This window comes from Halichoerus grypus, chromosome 3 (genome assembly GCF_964656455.1).
Source record: "Halichoerus grypus chromosome 3, mHalGry1.hap1.1, whole genome shotgun sequence".
In the NCBI taxonomy this organism is placed as follows: domain Eukaryota; kingdom Metazoa; phylum Chordata; class Mammalia; order Carnivora; family Phocidae; genus Halichoerus; species Halichoerus grypus.
This window is the reverse complement of record NC_135714.1, coordinates 57,866,156-57,886,416: the sequence shown is the minus strand read 5'-3', so window position 1 is coordinate 57,886,416 and position 20,261 is coordinate 57,866,156. Positions and strand designations below refer to the sequence as shown.

General features: G+C 35.6%; 1 protein-coding gene across 5 annotated transcripts in view; it reads left to right on the top strand.

The window, feature by feature from the left end:
* ANKRD17 (ankyrin repeat domain 17) overlaps nucleotides 1-20,261 on the top strand; it is a 159,568-nt gene that overhangs the window by 76,970 nt on the left and 62,337 nt on the right. For all 5 annotated transcript variants that reach the window (XM_036078045.2, XM_036078043.2, XM_036078040.2 and 2 more), the window contains exons 3-10: nucleotides 6,312-6,468; nucleotides 10,040-10,187; nucleotides 10,426-10,573; nucleotides 12,387-12,620; nucleotides 15,276-15,370; nucleotides 17,287-17,524; nucleotides 19,040-19,231; nucleotides 19,612-19,721. In XM_036078045.2, coding sequence (XP_035933938.1) covers nucleotides 6,312-6,468; nucleotides 10,040-10,187; nucleotides 10,426-10,573; nucleotides 12,387-12,620; nucleotides 15,276-15,370; nucleotides 17,287-17,524; nucleotides 19,040-19,231; nucleotides 19,612-19,721 — 1,322 coding nt within the window. The remainder of the gene's footprint in view (nucleotides 1-6,311; nucleotides 6,469-10,039; nucleotides 10,188-10,425; nucleotides 10,574-12,386; nucleotides 12,621-15,275; nucleotides 15,371-17,286; nucleotides 17,525-19,039; nucleotides 19,232-19,611; nucleotides 19,722-20,261) is intronic.

Here is a 20,261-nt window from a genome sequence, read left to right as displayed (position 1 = left end):
TCTCCCTCTCCTCCCAGCTTGTGTTCTCTCTCGCTATCTCTGACTCTCTCTCTCTCAAATAAATAAAATCTTAAAAAAAGAAAAAAGAATAGTAGATACAGAATTTAGCATTTGCCAGAATTTGGTGTTGCTATAGAAGTTTATGTGAGAGAAATGAAGATTGTAAAATTATTTGAAAATGTGTCATAAGAGGAAAAGAGAATGTTTCTCCTGAAAATGAGAAAACTCAGGTTGCATATAAGAGGGATATTTGTTTTTGTGCACCCCAAGAGGCAGAACCAGGTTGAAAAGTGCTACAGGAAAGTAGACTTCGGCTGAGAGGAGTTACTTTTGGAGGTAGAGTTCCTTTTCATAGGATGCTAATAGTTGTCTCATTTTCTCATTTCTATGTTTGGTTTTTTTTTTCTGTTTTCTCTACAGTAGCCTCCCTCCTCCCTCCCTCCCTTCCTCATCTTCTTTCTCACTTCTCTCCCTTTCTCCCTTATTTCCTTCTTTTTTAAATGAAAAATGTTAATGTATAAGCCCTGAGGGAATACCCATCGTCCAGCTTTAACAGCCATCAGTGTATGGACAATCTTGTTTCATCTTTACTTATTACCACCTGCTGATGCCCCACCCCAGCAAGTTAATTTAAAGCAAACTAAACATTATATAATTTCATATATAAATACTTCAGTATAGGGGCGCCTGGGTGGTTCAGTTGGTTGAGCGTCCAACTCTTGATTTTGGCTCAGGTCATGATCCCAGGGTCCTGGGATTAAGCCCTGTGTGGGACTTTGCATTCATTGCAGAGTCTGCTTGTCCCTCTTCCTCTGCTTCTCCCCCCACTCTTACATGCTCTATCTCTAAAATAAATAAATAAAATCTTAAATAAATAAATAAATAAATAAATACCTCAGTATATACTCTAAATTAAGAACTATTTTTAGATTTATTTATTTATTTTTAGATTAAGAGAGAGCAAGCAAGAGCTAGCACACGGTGGGGAGGGGCAGAGGGAGAGAGGGAGAGAGAAACTTAAGTCCTACAGGGGGCTTGATCTCACCACCTTGAGATCGAGAACTGAGTGGAAACCAGGAGTCGGTTGCTTAACCGGCTGCACCACCCAGGCACCCCAAGAACTTTTAAAAAAATAAACATAACCATAATACCATTGCATATCTAAAGAAGAAAATAATAGTAATTCCTTGATATTGTCAAATATCCTGTCAGTGTTTATATTTCCCGAATTATTTCATAATGGTCTTTTTTTAAAGGTTGCTTTATTTTTTTTTATTTATTTATTTATTTTTAGAGAGGGAGGGGGAGAGAGAGAAAGGTGGGGCAGAGGGTGAGGGAGAGAGAGAATCTTAAGCACGCTCCACGCCCAGTGTAGAGCCCGGTATGGGGCTCAATCTCACAACCCTGAGCTTATGACCTATGGCAAAATTGAGAGTTGGTGGCACCCCATAATGGTCTTTTTATAGTTAGTTTATTTGAATTAGGATCCAAACAAGTTTTACATTTTTTTATTAAATTTTTATTTTTTTTAAGGATTTATTTATTTATTTTAGAGAGCGTGTATGTGTGAGTGGGGGGAAAGGGCAGAGGGAGAGAATATTCAAGCTGACTTCCCACTGAGCCGGATCCCGCCTTGGGGCTCCATCTCACCACCCATGAGATCATGACCTGAACTGAAACCAAGAGTCCAATGCTTAACCGACTGAGCCACCCAGACACCACCAAGTTTTTGATTTTAATTTCAGTAGTTAACATACAGTCTTATATTAGTTTCAGGTGTACAATATAGCGATTCAACAATTCTCTACATACTCAGTGCTCATCATAAGTGTACTCTTTAATCTCCTTCACCTATTTCATATTTACATATTTTGTATGTAAAATTTGATATTTTTCATGTTAATTATTTAGTTTAAGTGTCTTTTAATCATAACTTTTTCCTTTTTTCCCCGAACCATTTATTGAAGAAATTGATTGATGTGTCCCACTTTATCAATTTTGCTAGTTGCCTCTCTGTATGTTGTATTCCTGTAAATCAAAATTCAGATCCAGATATTGACCAGATTCAGATTCATTTTGTTTTTAGCAAGAATAGTCATTCATGGTGTATATATTTCCTGTGTATCACAGAACTACTCTGGTGGTTTCTCTTTTTGTGGTGTTGAGATTGACCATGGTTTAAGTATCCTGAGAAAGGATGCTTGAGAAGTAAAAGTTTTTGAGACTGTCTGAAAAATGCCTTTGATGCTATCCTCATACTTGATAGTTTGAAGGTATAGAATTCTGGTTTAAAAATCTCTTTCAGACTGTTGAAATTATTGCTCCATTATCTCCTAATTCCTGTTGTTGCAGTTCAGGAAGTTAACACCACACTTACTTATAGTAGTCTCTTATCTCTGCAACTTTTCCTTTCTCATCCTTCTCCATAGCATTAGAAATTGGGGCATTTTAAAATTTTGCTCACATTTTGAATATTTTTGGCTGTCCTTTACATTTCAGATTTTCTTCAAATACCTGGTGAATCCTAGCCTTTTTGTAGTCAGTAGCAATGCCATAAAACTAAAACGGAAAGTATATGTGCATGTTTTGTCAACTGGTGGGTTTCACTATGAAGTATTTATTATATATTATAAATTAATACATTATATAATTACTTTACTACTGCAGCATAACAATTTATTATAAATATAGCGGCATGACACAACACCCATTTACTCTCACTTAGTTTTTATAAATAAGACATCTGGGCACATAGTGTGGCTGGATTCTCTTGCCCAGGGTCTCCTGGGCTGAAATCAAGGTATCTGCTGAGTTGAGTTCTCATCTGTAGGCTGTCAGAGAAAATCTGCTTTCAGGTTTATTGTTGTTGGTAGCAGAATTTAGTTCCTTATAGTTACAGGACTGAGTTCCTGATTTCCTATGGACTGTCAGCTGGGGGCTGCTCTTACCTTCTTGAGGTTGCCTACCTTCTTTGGCATGTGGCCCCCTTCATCTTCATGTAAGCACAGTAGAATCCTTCTAATGCTTTAAATCTCTGACTTCCTTTTCTCCAATTAGCCAAAGAAATCTCTTAGTTTTTCATAGGCTCATGTGATAAGGTCAGGCCCACCCAAATAATATTCCTGTCTTCAGGTCAACTGTACCATATAATGTAACCTAATCATGGGGATAAAAGCTATCAAATTCCCAGTCCCAAGGATTACATAGAGTGAGTATACCAGAGCTGGGTAAAGTTGGTAATATTTTAGAATTCTAGTACACAGTGATTGGATAGAGACCCTTCCCTTTCTTTGAGAACTCTCCAAATGTCAGTATCTTTAAATCTTTTCTCTGGGGCTTTTCAGTTTCTTGAGAGACACATCTACCAGTTTTTATCCGGTAAATGATAAACCTGGCTACCTGTATTTTGGGAGCTTAGAGTGGGAGGGGGTTGAGGATCTCACTGTTTATAATGCATATATTCACTTAATCCTTATTTCCCTTTAGTATATCATCTCTTTTTCCTCTTTATCTAATGACTACTAATCTTGGGCCTTTCTGGTTTGGTTTCTATAGAGAATAATCATCTGGCTGTGCAGTTTGGAAATAGAGTCTTCAAGCATCTGACTACTTCTCACAGGTGTTCAGCTAGTCTCTCTGTTTTCTGGCCCAAGCCTCACCCCTGTGTCTGGTACCTATAATTTCTGAACCCTGTTGGGCTGCTCACCTTGTTTCTCTTTGATGTCTGTGTTTCTGTTTGTTCTGCTAAGTCAGTTACATCTCCTCTTAACTTTGTCTTCATAAATAGGAATTAAGTTGAGTAAGTTCTAAGAGGAAAAAAAGGGAGAAAATAATAATCTTAAAATCCGAAATCTAGGTAATCTTTAATGCACTGTTTCTCTTCTATCGTTTATAAAGCCTATAATGTCTTATTAAGACATTTTTGGTCACAAGTTACGTGGTTCTGTTGTTCAGTTGATTCAGTATTAGAATTGGGAAAGAATAATCTGATCATCACGTATCTTTTCTGTTTTCGATCTTCATTGATTAATACGTAGTAACTGGTTAAGACTAGTAAAAAAGGATCATCATAATCCAGAGTAGCTAGAATAAATTAATTTTCAATCACTATTTATTCATTTGAAGGATTACCATGTATATCTTAGGTTAATTCCTAATTATCTTTACTAAAATAGTTATCTTTACTTATGAAGACATGAGAAGTTCATAAAAATTTAATATGGAATATTTTGTTTTTGATGCTCTTTCTTTTTAAGGCAGTGATTACTTTTTACTAATCCAGATATATCTTCTTACCTAGTTCTGTTGCTGTCATTGGCAAATAGTTGTTATATGGCTGATCTGAATTGGCTAAAAAATTGGAGCTCATTCTCTCATGTGAAAATGCATCTGTGATCTTGGTTTCCATAGCGTTAGGATACTTAACTAACCACAGGTATCTTACTGAATAAATACTGCTATAGCAGATTCAGACTGTGGTTGGTTTTTAATATTAGTGACACAAATTATATAGTAGGATCAGTTTTATCAGACCGAGACTGTCTTTATTCTTTGCGCATCTTGATTGTAACAGATACCAACTTTGACTGCTCTGAACATTTGTTATATCTAAAACCATAAAAGCTTTCTGTCATTTATTTTTGGTTCCATAAAGATACAGTATTTGATATCTTGGATTTTTCCAGTAAGAAAACCAAACAAGTACAAACTTTTGTACACTTTAAACACAAAGTTATATGATGTTATTAAGCCCTTCTACTGTAAAAAGAAATCTGCACAGGTATGTTTATTATTACCATTTGAGTGGGGTTTTTTTGATTGATGTCTTAGGTAAGTAGTTTGTTTTAAAACCTGTGATAATACTTCTTAAACTTTAATGTGCATCTGAATTGCTTGGGAATCTTTTTTAAAAATGCAGGTTTGGGGTCAGAAAATCTTGGGGCCTGAGATTCTGCAGTTCTTTTTTTTTTTTTTTTTTAAGATTTTATTTATTTGAGAGAGAGAGAGAGAATGCATGTGTGCACAGGAACAGAGGGAGGAGCAAGGTGGGGTGGGGGAAGAATCTCAAGCAGACTCCGCTCCAAGAGCAGATCCCACACGGAGCCCTGACGTGGGGGCCCCAACATGGGCTTGAGGACTCGACCTTATGACCCTGAGATCATGACCTGAGCCAAAACCAAGAGTCGGATGCTTAACCGACTGAGCCACCCAGGCGCCCCCAAGATTCTGCAGTTCTAACAAGCTCCCAAATGATAACAGTGTTTGTTCTCCGTGTACCACTTACTGAGTAGCAGGGATCTATAATATGCATTATAACATTAGGTGTTTATCTTCAAGTTGGAGCAGAGGTTTTTAATCCTGGCTATGCATTAGAATCTTCTTAGTGCTTTAAAAATATTTAGATGCCTAGGCCCCACCTCCTACTTACTGAATTACATCCTTAGATGTAGGAGAGTTTAGCATCTTTATTTTTGAAAAGCTCCACTGATGGGCAGCACCACAGAGTTAGAATAATAAAAGTTAGAGAGAAGTTTGTTTTGTAGTGATAATCCAGAAAAGCAATAAGATATATTTCATGCAGATAGTTATTAACCAGTTCTACTTTTGAATTTTTATTCTTTTACTGTTCTGAATGTTTTTTAGATATGATATTGAGTACATGTAATAAGTTATAGACATAATTTGAAATAAATAGGTACTCATGTTATCTTTTATATGGCCTGTAATGTCTTATTAGGCCATTTTTGGTCACAAGTGGTAGTAGGCCACCTAAACAGTCTTAAACAAAAGTGGGCATCTACCAAAAATAATGGGCATTGTTCTGGCTTCTGGCACTATTGGTTTCAATGAGTCAAAAATGACTTTTATCTGAACTGTCTTCTTTCTGTTTCTCTGCTCTGCTCTCCTCTATATTGACTTATTTTGGATAGTCTTTCTCTCTTTGTGATCATGAAAGTGGCCATTAGCTCATGACTCACATCTTAGCAATTCAGTAACCTTTGAACATAGAAGTTCTTCCAAACCTATGGGAAAAGTCTGACTGGGGACTCCTAGTTGTCCCAGCATAGGCCAAAGACTCATTTCTGGCACCAGAGAGTCATGGGGTCAAGCACTTCTAGACCACATGGGAGGAATAAGGTTATTAGAGAATTGGAGAACAGTGATTTTCCAAAAGATTCCAGACAGACAGTATATATGTGAAGTGTAACATTTAAAGGTTATTCGTTAAGATACATAGAGTTAAGTAACTTGACTTTTGCTTTGTTTCTCCTTTTGGGTATATTCATATTGGTGTGAAAATCATGTAATAGGAATAGGCAAATTATCTACGGCTGATGGTAAAGCCTTTGCAGATCCTGAAGTGCTTCGGAGGTTGACATCATCTGTTAGTTGTGCGTTGGATGAAGCTGCTGCTGCACTTACCCGTATGAGAGCTGAAAGCACAGCGAATGCAGGGCAGTCGGACAAGTAAGTACATTTTCTCTGTGATCAGTATAAAAACATTTTCTTAAAAATAGCTAATGTTCACAGCCTTTATTTTGTGCTTGGCATGGAGCTAACCACTTTATTTGTAATATCTTGTTTTTACTCACAAAAAGCCTTAAGGCAATGGATTTTGTTTCTACTTTCCTTTTATTCTGAAAAGCTCAAGAGAAGTGAATAATTTAATCAAGATCAAATAGCTGACAAGTGGCAGACCTGGGGCACCAGTGACTGCAAGTCTGACTTCTTAGCCAATATGTTATAAAAACCTTTTGCCTCTTTAGATTTTGTTTTCTTTTAATGTTTTGGTGACAAAGAAATAAATGCTTTCTAATTAGTCATGCCATTTTCTAGTTAATATGTATAATTCTAATCATTTTAAAGAGCAAGTTTTTTATTTATTTGTTCTATTCATGTTCAACAAATGTCATAGATCTAGTTCCCATAATTTGAATGTAAGTGAGTCTCAGGTACTTTTTGTATGCCCTACGATTCTTTTTATATAGTACTTTACAGTTAGTAAGGACTCAGTTTATATTTTGTGACTTTGCTTTTTTAGGTTTTTCTGATGATCTTACACAATAAAAGTCACACCATCTCATATAAAAAAAACAATTATGGATAGTATATGAAAAATGGATATAAGCTCCAAGAAAACAAATGGAAGAGAATTATTAATATAAATTACCTTTTTTGCTTCCTCAGAGGCTTGTTTTCCTCTAACTAAAATGACGCCATTTTATTTATTTTAGCAGTTGCCTTTAAACACTTGAGAATATGGGAGGATTCTTTTATATATGGGTTTGGAGAATTAAAAAAATAGAATTTAAGGATTATCTTTTATATAATAGTGTTTTTATGTGACATCTTTAAAGAGCATGAAAGAGGGCGCCTGGGTGGCTCAGTTGGTTAAGCAGCTGCCTTTGGTTCAGGTCATGATCCCGGGGTCCTGGGATCGAGTCCCGCGTTGGGCTCCCTGCTCAGCGGGGAGTCTGCTTCTCCCTTTGCCTCTCCCCCCACTCGTTCTCTCAGTCTCACTCTCATGTTCTCTCAAATAAATAAATAAAATCTTTAAAGAGCATGAAAGAAAGGTATAGTATTAACAAGAATATGAATTTGCTCTTCCTCTTGGCTCTGTATTCATCTTCATTTGTCTAGATTTTTGTGTTTTTCTTAATTTACTATTCTCATGGATTGACTCTCCTTCAGTTAACTTCAAGTTCTATTTCTGAATTAATGATCAGTTTTACTACCCTGTGGTATTACTAATATTCTCTTAAATGTGGTGCCTGCTGAGACTGGCAAGAAAGAAAGTTACAAACACCTTGAAGAGTATATTAAAGCTAGTTCAAGCAGGAAATAGAATAGAAAAATAAAATGTTACAGATTCTTTGGCATTGAATATACTAAAAGAATAGTAGAGCATGTTTGTGACAGTCATTTAGTCAGCAAAACTTGAGAAATACAGTGGAGTACAGTGATGTTATGTGTTAGATTTTACATTAGTTAAGTGTGGTGCCATGTGCTAGATCTAATGTACCCTTTGCTCATAAGTTCGGAGTTTCAACTGTTGCTACAGTAGTTCCCATAAGCTTGTTTTAAAGCTAGCACACACAAGGAAATTGAATGCCAGTCTAAATGGGATTGTAGTGGGAAGGTATGTGTGTGCCTCAGGAAGAGAAAAAGAGTAAGAGCCTACTTGAAAGAGAGAAAAGGTATGTTCTTTATAAGGACATGTCTTATGGGAAAGATTTGTCTTAAATTTGTTTAAAGGTAATAGAGAACACTGGGTCTAGGGACTGTCGGTGTCCTAAAAAATGGGAAATTATGAGACAAGCATACTAAGTGCTATTCAAGACTTTGACTTTGGTAAGGGGATAATACAATTAACCAGTAAGTATAATATATAACATGGCACACAATGATAAGAACTGTGGGGAAAAATTGAATGGGGAAGTGCTAGAGCAGTATTTGGGGTTGGAGATCACAGTGCATTTTTAAGAGAGTAGTCAGGGAAATCCTCACTTAAAAGATGGTTTTTTAGCAAAGACCTGAAATTGGTAAGGGTGTGAGCTGTGTCTGACAGAGAAGCTGTCTTGGCAGAGGGACAGCGAATACATATATCTTGGAGTTGGAGCTTAATTAGCAGTTTTTATGGAAAGCAGGAAAGCCAATGAATGTGGCAAGAGTAAGCGTGAGAATAGTAGGGGATGAAATCAGAGAGGTAAAAATTAGGACTGTGGGACCCTACCACTGGAAAGATCTCATAAGTACTTTGGCTTTTAGTGTGAGTGAGATTAGAGGCCAAATGGAAGATTCTGGGCAGAGGAGTGACGTGATCTGCTTTCCTTTAAGTAAGATCTCTCTGGCTGCCTTGTTGAAAAGAGTCTGAAGGAAAACAAAGGTAACAGCAGGAAGACTGTTCAGGAGACTTTGCCATAATCTTGGCTAAACATGATGTTCTTGAATCTGGGTGGTAGTAATAATAGAGGTATAGAAAAGAGGTTACCCAGGGCGCCTGGGTGGCTCAGTCGTTAAGCATCCCAGGGTCCTGGGATCAAGCCCGCATCAGGCTCCCTGCTCCGCGGGAAGCCTGCCTCTCCCTCTCCCACTCCCCCTGCTTGTGTTCCTCTCTCACTCTCTCTTTCTCTCTGTCAAGTAAATAAATAAAATCTTAAAAAAAAAAAAAGAGAAGAGGTTACCCATGGATGCCTTTAGTATCAGAAGTGACGGGACCTTCAAGAGGATGATACATGAATTGACTTATATTTGAAATGAAGAGAGTATTAATAGCACTGGATTTAGTGTTTTTCTTAGGATGGATTTTATCCAAGAGTAGAGAGAATCTTTAGAAATGTCCATAGTTGGAATTATTTGGGGATGTTTATAGGGCAAACACTTTACTCTCAGTCTAATTTCTGTTGCTTCACTTTCTCCACCTTCCTTTTGCTTGAATTTAGCCTTTGCCTTGCCTGGATATTTTTCAGGCTTCACCAAAATATGCACAAGTAAATACTTGAAAAAAAAAAATCTCCTTATCAGTTATTCATATTTTAGTCAAAATTACATGCTCACAACTTTCCTGTCTGATTTCCCTTTAGTTGATTGAAGGACTCAGGTAGACCTTTATAATTAGTACAAGTTTTACCCATTTTATTAAATACATTTTTATTAACTTTTATATAAATTTTCTCACGACTGAACAAAGGGAAGTAAAATTATTACCTGTATTGTGTTCATGTGATTTTCCATAAATTTTATGTTTTAGAATTTTGGTTTTTTCCCCCAGGGATAGTAAACTGGACTTTATCCTTCTGTTGCATAGCTGTAATCATCTTATAACGTTGATAATTCTCATTCAGTGACTTTTATATATAGATTTTAAAATGAATTCAATTCAAGGAACTGAATCATTTTCAGTTTTCTTTTTGTTATGGATCATATTGAAATAATCATTCTTGTTTAGCACTACTGTTCAGAATTACCTCAAAAGCCAGTACACTGTGTAATTTTTCATATTTTTATATCCTGATATTATAATGTTCTTCCCCAATAGCCGCAGTTTGGCAGAAGCCTGTTCAGAAGGAGATGTAAATGCTGTGCGAAAGTTACTCATTGAAGGGCGAAGTGTAAATGAGCACACTGAGGAAGGGGAGAGCCTCCTTTGTTTAGCTTGTTCTGCTGGATACTATGAGCTTGCACAGGTTTGTATTATAAAAATAATCACATGGGTTGTTTTTGTTTTTTAATCTGGCCTACTTATTATGGAAATAATAAAACTCCACCGTTAGGCTCATTTCAACACATAGTTTTGTTAGATACACTTTGTGGTTGTTGGCTCTTTTACTTTAAATGACTAGGTAGGTGTTAATGTAAATATGTTCCACATGTTTTGATGAATATATCATTTTCTAATACCATTTAAACTTTTTCTTTCATAAGGTTTTGTTGGCAATGCATGCAAATGTGGAAGATAGGGGAATCAAAGGTGACATCACACCTTTAATGGCTGCTGCTAATGGAGGACATGTCAAAATTGTGAAGTTGCTGCTAGCTCATAAAGCCGACGTCAATGCACAGTCTTCAACAGGTTATTCTTTTTCAGTTTTGTTAAATATGAACACCCTTTGCTAGTAATTATTTCACATGAAAATCATCACTAGTAAAGCTCTTGCAGTTCTCTAATTATAAAGTGCTACATGTTTGTATAAGGCTATGCATTAGGTTTAAAGTAAAGAATATATTTTGAATAAAATTTTTCTTCTTTGGTGTATGAGGACGATTACTTGGCCTTTTAAAGTTCTTTTAGATTAAATTAAATACTGGCCCAGTTAGAAGGACTACATTCTTGGAAATGGGCTACAGTTCTCCAACCCAGATTTCCTGTGTCTCAGGGCAGAAGGGAAGGGAAGATAGGGAGAACAAGAAGGCTGTGGAACAAAAGGCAGGTCTGTCATTGTCTACTGATACTAAATTGTGGCCTACAGAAAAAGAAAGTATTATGAAAACATTGTGTCCCACAAGGGACATGACTTTAGTTTAAACTTTTATTTTTTTCAAGCTTGGCATAGATGGATTTATATGAAAGTTCTAAAATTACATGAAAATATATTTTGTGTATCTTCTTCATTTAAGATTTTTAAATTTGTTAAGTATTTTACTTATTTTTAAGGATTTTATTTATTTGAGAGAGAGAGAAGGAGCAGGGGAAGGGGCAGAGGGAAAAGCAAACTCCCCGCTGAGCAGGGCCCAATGTGGGGCTGGATCCCGGGACTCCCCAGGATCACAACCTGAGCTGAAGGCAGACGCTTAACCAACTGAGCCACCCAGATGCCCCAAATTTGTTAAATATTTTAAATAATTTTTAGGATCTTACAGGTTCTGGTTTGAAGGGGTTTTAGAAATCCTTATTTTACCCAGAATGTTAACATTTTTTTCCTTGTAACATGGGAGATTTTTATCATCAAGAAAGAATGTTTTTGAAATACTTTAGCTTTGATCAGTTAGCTGGTGATCACAGTGAAAACAATATGTATGATTAGTGAAAACAAATATGTATGATTAAAGGGACAGTATGAGATGTTGCTACATATGATGAATAATTACAATCACAAAAAAATCTTGTGAAACTTCTCTCTAATTAAAGTTAGAATGAACATAACTTTTTTCTCATATGAAGAGTTAAAGTTTTAGAATTGCTCAGTTCTTTTTTAACTCTACAGTCATGGCAAGCGTATCTATTTTCCACATGTATTTGACCCTGATACTAAATGGGGAGAACTGGGAGTTGATTTCAGTAAGCTAAAAGGCAATGGGAATGGAATTATATATATTATCTAAATTTACTAAGATTATAGTCTCCCCGTCTGCCTTCAGCTCAGGTCATGATCCCACCATCCTGGGATCAAGAGTCCCGCATTGCATTGAGCTCCTTGGGCTCCCTGTTCTGTGGGGAGCCTGCTTCTCCCTCTCCCTCTGCCTGCCACTCCCCCTGCTTGTACTCTCTCTTTCTCTCTGACAAATAAATAAAATCTTAAAAAAAATTATAGTCTCCCATTTCAGTTTTCTTCTTGATGCTAAATGAGGCTCTTTTTATTTTGGTATTTTATGTTAATATCTTTTTGTTTTTCCTTGAATGGGAAGAAATCAGAGAGGGAGACAAACTGTGAGAGACTCTGGACTCCAGGAGCCAAACTGAGGGTTACAGAAGGGAGAGCGGGTGGGGGAATGGGTTAACCAGGTGATGGGTATTAAGAAGGGCACGTGTGGTAATGAGCACTGGGTGTTAATACACAACTTATGAATTGTTGAACACTACATCAAAAGCTAATGATGTACTATATGCTGGCTAATTGAACATGGTAATAAAAAATATATCTTTTTGTTTTTCTTTATTAAAATAGGCAATACAGCACTTACATATGCTTGTGCTGGAGGCTATGTAGATGTTGTAAAGGTGCTCTTGGAATCCGGTGCTAGTATTGAGGACCATAATGAAAATGGTCATACTCCTCTTATGGAAGCTGGAAGTGCTGGACATGTGGAAGTAGCCAGATTGCTGCTAGAAAATGGGGCTGGCATTAATACGCATTCCAATGAATTTAAAGAGAGTGCCCTTACATTAGCTTGTTACAAAGGTACGGTATAAAACATTTTTTTAAAACAAAGTTTTTAAACACATGATATGACTATTATTTAATATAACATAGTTTTTAAATTAAAAAATAAATTAAGAGGTGGTAATAGAATATAGTATGTATTTAACTTAAAGAAATGTGTTTAAAGTGTTTCAGAATTTAATATGTAAACTTTTAAAATATAGACTTAATATTATAAATATATTGTCAATGAAAAATGACTGTTAAATGATTCAGTTGTTTTACCAGAAACGGTTAATTTTAATTATGCACTGTACTTTTTCATGGTTTTTGTGTCAGAATATTTTGCGTGGTTCTCACAAAAGAATCCTATTGACTCCAGAAGTATTCAGCCTGTAAGTTTAAAAGTAAATACAATAAAAGTAGCTAGGATGATCTATTAATAAGAAGGTGCTTAAGCTATTTCATGTGACACTAAGAAGGAGAAAAATTGAGACGAGGAGATTTGAGAAATGAAAAGTGGTGTGAGGGGAGTTTGAATTCTAAAGAACAATGTTAGAGTATCATCAACACAGTTAATAAAGTTAGAAGGAAGAGCTGGTTGAAACTGAGAAAAACACCTACCTATACATACGTAACTGTACAAAAGGGGTATATGATATTTTAAATGATGTCAATCAACCTGAAAATACTGGTAATACTGAAAAATGCCGTCCTTTGAGAGGGCAAGACAATTGTCTTAGTCTTCAGCTAGTTAATGCTCTAGATTCTAGATTCTAAAAAGATAGCCAAAGAGCCACATACTTCTCAGACTACCTTTTTGACAGGTAAATGGCTATAAACCAAGGAACTTTTTTAAAAGGCAAATTTTATGTCTGCATAGCCATTCAGTTCAGTGTTTCATACCATCTGCAGCTGTGTCATGTTTGTATCATAAAATAAATGATAAATTCTTGAGGCATCAAGAAAAAACTCTTATAAGACAAGATACAAAATTTAAGGGGGCACTCACTCTCAATGGCTGAATCACTTTCCCCACCAAGCTTGTGAGGGAATACCTTCTTAAATTATATACCTAAGGCTTTGATTGCCACACCCTAGTTGTGGCCCTAGTGTTGTTTTGTTTTATTCTATTTCAGAGTGACCAAAGTTGTGTGAGGTCCCCTGGAATAATTTCCTTTAAAAACATGGTTAAAATACATAAATGACTAAAATTTAAGTTAAATGTGAAAATATGCTCTATCTAAAGTGCTTTCGGTTGTCTGGTGTTAACAGAGTCTCAGATTAAGGAAGGTTAGGAAACACAGCTGAGGTCCCTTACTTCCCCAGTACTGTTTGGTAATTAGCAGAGGCTTATCTTCATCGGGAGGAGAGGAATTAAAGCCTTGGGACAGCCTTTCCAGGGCAGGCTGATTGATTGGGTGGCTCTCTCCCCTTTTCACAAATACTTTTGAACCTGGAACTGGCTGTATTTTACTACTGGGTCCCAGCTGGCCAGAAGAGCTTTGAGATGGGGCTACATATAACTACTCTTCCCTCTCTCCTTTGCTTGTAGCCCCACCCTGCTTTCCAAGGGGCGTCTGAGGTTGGGGCTTGCAGGCTTTAATTAGAAGCTGGATATAGAACTGAGCTGGTGGAGAACATCTCTACTACTTACAAGGATCCATGGACCCTCTCCCTTTCCTCTATTTCGGGTGAGGTCTTCTAGGACATAGATTGACAAGGAGGAGATGGGGAAGGGCTAGAACTCAGGCTGAGACTGTACGTTGATGTGGATCTTTGGGAAGGGAAAAGGACTGAGAGGAAAGGGAGGTAGGTAGTTAGCACAAACAAGATACAGCAGATGTTACAGTTACTTACTGAAGTTAGTTTTAGTTGTTTATGATTTTACCCTCCACTCCTTCCCCTTAGTCCTAATTGAGAATTGATTGCAACTCCTTCCTAATAAAGTTGGAAAAAAATTAGTCATTTTTCTACTGTTTCTTGCATAGTGTCTGAAATCCTTTTTAAAAAATACCTTGTCTTTTTAACTACTCATAAGGTGTCTTTATTTGAACTGAAGCATATGGTTTATTTGAAACTACATAAATATAAATATGAGTGTGTGTATATATGTATGTGTATATATGTTTATATCTAAATAGGTGAATAAGTATAAACTAAATGATGTGGTTTCAAAAAAAAAAATATATGCAGTTCCCAACTTATAAACAGATGTTCTTAAAAAGTTTATGAGTTAGTATGGTGATTAACATAACAATAAAAAATTTTTAAAAAATGTTTATGAGTTAGTAATTGAAACTTAAAACACATTTCCTCCTAGAAATAACTTCAATTATTATTATCCCAGGCTATTAATTCACGGAAGCTAATCTGTTCTGTAGCATAAATAAATATAGCATGCCCTGGCTCTTAAAAGGTTGTAGAGGGGATATTCTGGGTTTTGGATTTTAATAGCATCTTTGCTCACCTGCAGCAAGGATTGTAGTATTGGCAACAGAGTAAGGAGTAGAACAAGTATCACTTGTATAATTTATGTGTGACAGTTGAGGGTGGCTTGCAGCTGACTTTAGTATTATGCTTATAAATTTATTACTCTAAGTTAAATATAAATTTTCAAAGTATTATAAATTTTTCTTATGTTTTTTGGAATAATAAAATATTTTAAAGTAATCTTGCACATTTTTGGTTTAGGACACCTAGAGATGGTGCGATTTCTTTTGGAAGCAGGCGCAGATCAAGAGCATAAAACGGATGAAATGCACACTGCTCTAATGGAGGCTTGCATGGTAAGACTGGTGAAATACATACATGAAATATATCTATATATAATTCATAGAGACAGTGTTATTGTATGATGAGCGCCTTTTCCTTGAGTTGAAAGATTTGTTCATCATAGATTTATTGTAGAGCAGAACCTCAGCTGTCTGAATTTGTCAATAGCGTTCAGAGCCAGTTGGGCAACGTTAACTTCTTTCTATTAAAGGTGCTTTCTGGAGCTTTACAGCACTACTTTTATTTTCTTAGTCTCATATAACTATGCTGGTATTACACAGTTGGCACAAAAAGCAACTATTTAAAAAGTTGATCAACGATATTAAGAATATAGTCCACAAAGTATGTACATAATACTAAGCACAGTACATTCATCAAACCGATAATTTAAATTTGAATGAAAAATGAAAATTTTGAAATTAGAGTGTTATTTGTGTAACATAATTCCCCCCTCTGTGTATGGTCTTTTCTGAGCCCTTAATTCCTTTTTTAAGAACTTTCTTTTTAGGGTTTGTACTTAGAAACAGGTAATAATAGTACTCTTAAACTTCTGTATCTTAGTCTCTGATTTGTGGCACAGGAATGGATGAGAATAATATTATAGGCTGATTTATGAGAAAAACATGCCAAAGATAGAAAAAGGCCCCAAATGAATTTGTTTCGTATCTCAATGAAAGGATGTTAAATTTTAATTACTAATTTTTAAAAATATCAGATAGTTAAGACTTGAATTATCTTTGTTTTCTTTATTGCCATGCCAGTGTTTGCTTTAATAAATTATCCTTTGAAGAAACATGAGTTTTCTTTGAAGGTTTTAAGTTCTTATCTGTTAAAATTAGGGTAATATCCTTCTCTTAGGTTGTTGTGATCATTAAATAATATAATGTATTTAAAACACATCAATAATATCTCCATGGTAAGGAACTTAAAACATCCTTGTGACCCCCACTAGAGAACTATGTAGATTAAGAAATCAAAATGGAGCATTCTATAGACCTAATCTGCATGTACTGGAAGTGTTATAAGTAGAGGTAAGATATTGGTAGTGGCCAGACATTTCAAAGCTTGCTAAGGGATTGGGATTTTAAGCTGGACTTTAAAGGAAATGTAGGAGTTAACGATGGAGGGAGAAAATTTGGAGCCAAAGGAACACAAAGTAACCATTGTAATGGGGTATTAAAGTTGTGCAATATGGCAAGTACAGAGCTAAAAATGGGTGTGACATGTTCAAAAGAAGATGAAATGTCTGTGAGGTAATATTTAGAAGGAAAAATTACATCAAAGGCAAAAAAGAAAAGAGAGCCTTGGAGTTGCCTATAGTTAGGAAAGCTGTGGGAAAGGGAGACCAACAAAGGAGACAGAAGATAGTAAGAGAGATTCCTTTTTCTTTCAGTTTTCACTGGCATTTGAATGTTGAATAACAAAAGGAAGTACCGTGTACAAATTGTGTTCCCTTTCCCCTAACACATCATCCACATTCTCTGCCTTCTCCAGAAAGTATTGCATTTTTCTTTTTCTACCTAATCAAAAGTTTGCTTCTCCTTAAGGTTTCTACAAAAATTCTACTTTCCCTTTCTAATCTTTATCCATGTAGCATTTAAGTATATACCATGCGGGCTGTTGTTTCATAGTAGTCTTTTGTTGCATGTACTTAATGTCTTTTTTTCCCCAAAGGTTAATAAGCCTCTTGATTGAAGGAAGGTATTATTTTTCTATAAGTTTCATAGCCTCGATCGTTGTTTCATGGTCTATGCCACAGAAATATAGATGGTCTTACTTAATACTTGCTTTCTCAACTGTTAAATGTAGATTAATTCTTATTTGAATGGCGATCAGTAAACCTTCACTGTATAGTAATCAAGAAGTGTTCATATTTTTAATGATTTTTTTAATGGTGCTGATTTAATTTTTTTAATTGCATTGTAATTAGGATGGCCATGTTGAAGTAGCTAGGTTACTTCTTGACAGTGGTGCCCAAGTGAACATGCCTGCTGATTCATTTGAGTCACCATTGACTTTGGCTGCGTGTGGTGGGCATGTGGAACTTGCGGCTTTACTCATTGAAAGAGGAGCTAGCCTGGAAGAGGTCAATGATGAAGGTTATACACCACTGATGGAAGCAGCTCGTGAAGGACATGAAGAAATGGTGGCGTTACTTCTAGGCCAAGGTAACCATACCAGTGAAAACACTAAAGCACAAATATTTAAAATGTAAGATTACAGTATTATAAAACTGGGTTTTTGTGTTTCATCTTTTTAGTAGATTTGTAACGAGATGTTGTCACAAAAATGAATGAGAAAGTATTTGCTTTGAAAATAGCTCCAAACTGTGCTAAACAAAACCAAATAGACTTCTTTAATATAGAGCTTTCAGGCATCATGTGCTTTGTGAGTAAAAACAGAACTGGGGATGAGGTAGGGTTGTAGATTATGTAGGGGCATATAAGAGATTGAACATTTCTTAAAGTAATATATTGAGAGAATTGCTCTTGGGGCTGAACACCTATTAATAAATACTTAATATATCTAGTGTTTCATGAAACACAATGTGGGGAATCCTACCATAAGGACTAACTTGATGAGAATGCAAGAATGCATTTATAAGAAGCTGTCAAGGAGTCAGCACATAGCAGACTTTATGTTTGGGAAAAGTGACACAGTTATTTTACATTATTAAGATACCTTTAGTTTAGAAGTAATCTCCTATCTCTATATATTTGTAGCCAAGTTTTATATCTCTTTTAGTAGTAAAGTTTTTGTTTGGACAAATTTAAGAGGAGTGGCACATTTTTAAAAAACCATATTGGCTAGAACTTTAAAAGCAGAGGTTTTGTAGCACACTTCTTCCATTTGAATCACAGCTCCAATGCTTGCCAATTTTGTAACTTCAGGCAAGTTCCTAACCTTCTGTGCCTTAATTTTGTCATCTGTAGGGTTGTTGTGACGTTTATATATATTATATATAAAGCTTTTTGAACGTTGTTTGTCATATAGTGCCTATTAAGTGTTAGCTATGGTGATGGTGGTAGTAGTGATAATAATGTGGCCTTGGGCAAGTTAATGAACTTCAATTTCCTTAGCTGTAAAATGGAGCTAATATAGAACATGTAAAATGCTTTCAAATATTACCTGGCAAATAGTAATAGTGTATTAAATGTTAGCTGTCATCATCATCATCATCATTAATTTTGAATCTTTATAAAAAGGGAATGTAGTTTACTTTTCTAAGTCCTTTTATCACCTGGTTTGTACCTTCTGGCTGAATAAATCTTACTGCAGCTGTGTGCATCAAATACCGACTCAGGATGTATTTTTAATTTCTTTTTTTTTTTTTTTTTAAGATTTTATTTATTTATTTGACAGAGAGAGAGAGAGCGAGAGCAGGAACACAAGCAAGGGGGAGTGGGAGAGGGAGAAGCAGGCTTCCTGCTGAGCAGGGAGCCCGATGCGGGGTTCGATCCCAGGACCCTAAGCCGAAGGCAGAGGCTTAATGACTGAGCCACCCATGCGCCCCAATAATTTTCTTTATTTGTAATCGCCTCTCAGAGTAGGGGAGAAGCACTTTATTATTTAGTAAAATAATACGTTCATTTTTGAAGTATAGTTATTAGGAAACAACATGTTTTGCTTATCTCTGGAATAAGTTAATGACTTTCTTAAAATAATTAGAATTTTTATTCTAGGAGCAAATATCAATGCACAGACAGAAGAAACTCAAGAAACTGCCTTGACTCTGGCTTGCTGTGGAGGCTTTCTGGAAGTGGCAGACTTTCTAATAAAGGCAGGAGCTGATATTGAACTAGGGTGTTCTACCCCTTTAATGGAAGCTGCTCAAGAAGGTCATTTGGAGTTAGTTAAATACTTATTAGCTGCAGGTAGGCATTTTTGCATTTGGGAGGAGTTTTTACATGATTTATTCAAGTAAAAATGTTACAATACAAATAATTTTTTTCTTACACATTGAATGTGTATTTAAAAATGTGGTAAAAAATGTGGTGAACTATTGTGTGTATTCTGCATAAATAATTTACCTTATTACGTTTGAAGTATCTGTAGCTTTAATTTCAAGCAGTAATCTATTTCTGTTTTTTTCTCTTGCTTTTAAAGATGCCAGTAATATTCTCTGTTTCTAGAAATGGATAGGGCTATTTTATCTAATTTGAGGAGATAGGGCTTATGTAGAAGAAATTTATATGTCCATCATTTATGTCTTATGATTCTTTTATTAAGTCTCTATTGTTTAATACTACCACAGGAGCTAATGTTCATGCAACAACAGCAACAGGGGATACAGCACTAACATATGCCTGTGAAAATGGTCATACTGATGTAGCAGATGTCCTACTTCAGGCAGGAGCAGATCTGGTAAGCTTTGTCACTTTTTAAATCCTAATACTTAAAGCCAAGGCAAGAAATTAATTTAAAGTTCTATGGAGATTACAGACAAAAAGTATTTCTTCTAATTTTGTGTTGGGCTTTTTGCCATTTTTTCTCTCATTTGATCATATTTTCTTTCCACATTGTTTGGTGTCTGTTGTTATTCTTCTTGTTAACAGGGTTATCCAATCTATTACCCCTTGTCCATAATAAAGGGGAAATTTTATATTAATATTATAGTACAAATTAATTTTTTTTAGGTACTTAGCTATTTTTGGAAGATAAGTATTTAATAAGTAGTCTTTTCCCTCAGATAACTTATAATTTAGTAAAAAGGATGAAATACTGAAGTCATTGTAGGGTAGATTATAAAGAGATGTCATAGGGAAAGTACAGACAGTAAAGAAGCTCAGGGGAGGTCAAGAGGTCACCTGAGATATTATATTTTGGGTTGGGTAAGGTTTAAAAAGGTAGATAGGGCAATGTTAGGACAAAAGAGATATTCCAGTTGGAAGAAATAGTGTGAGT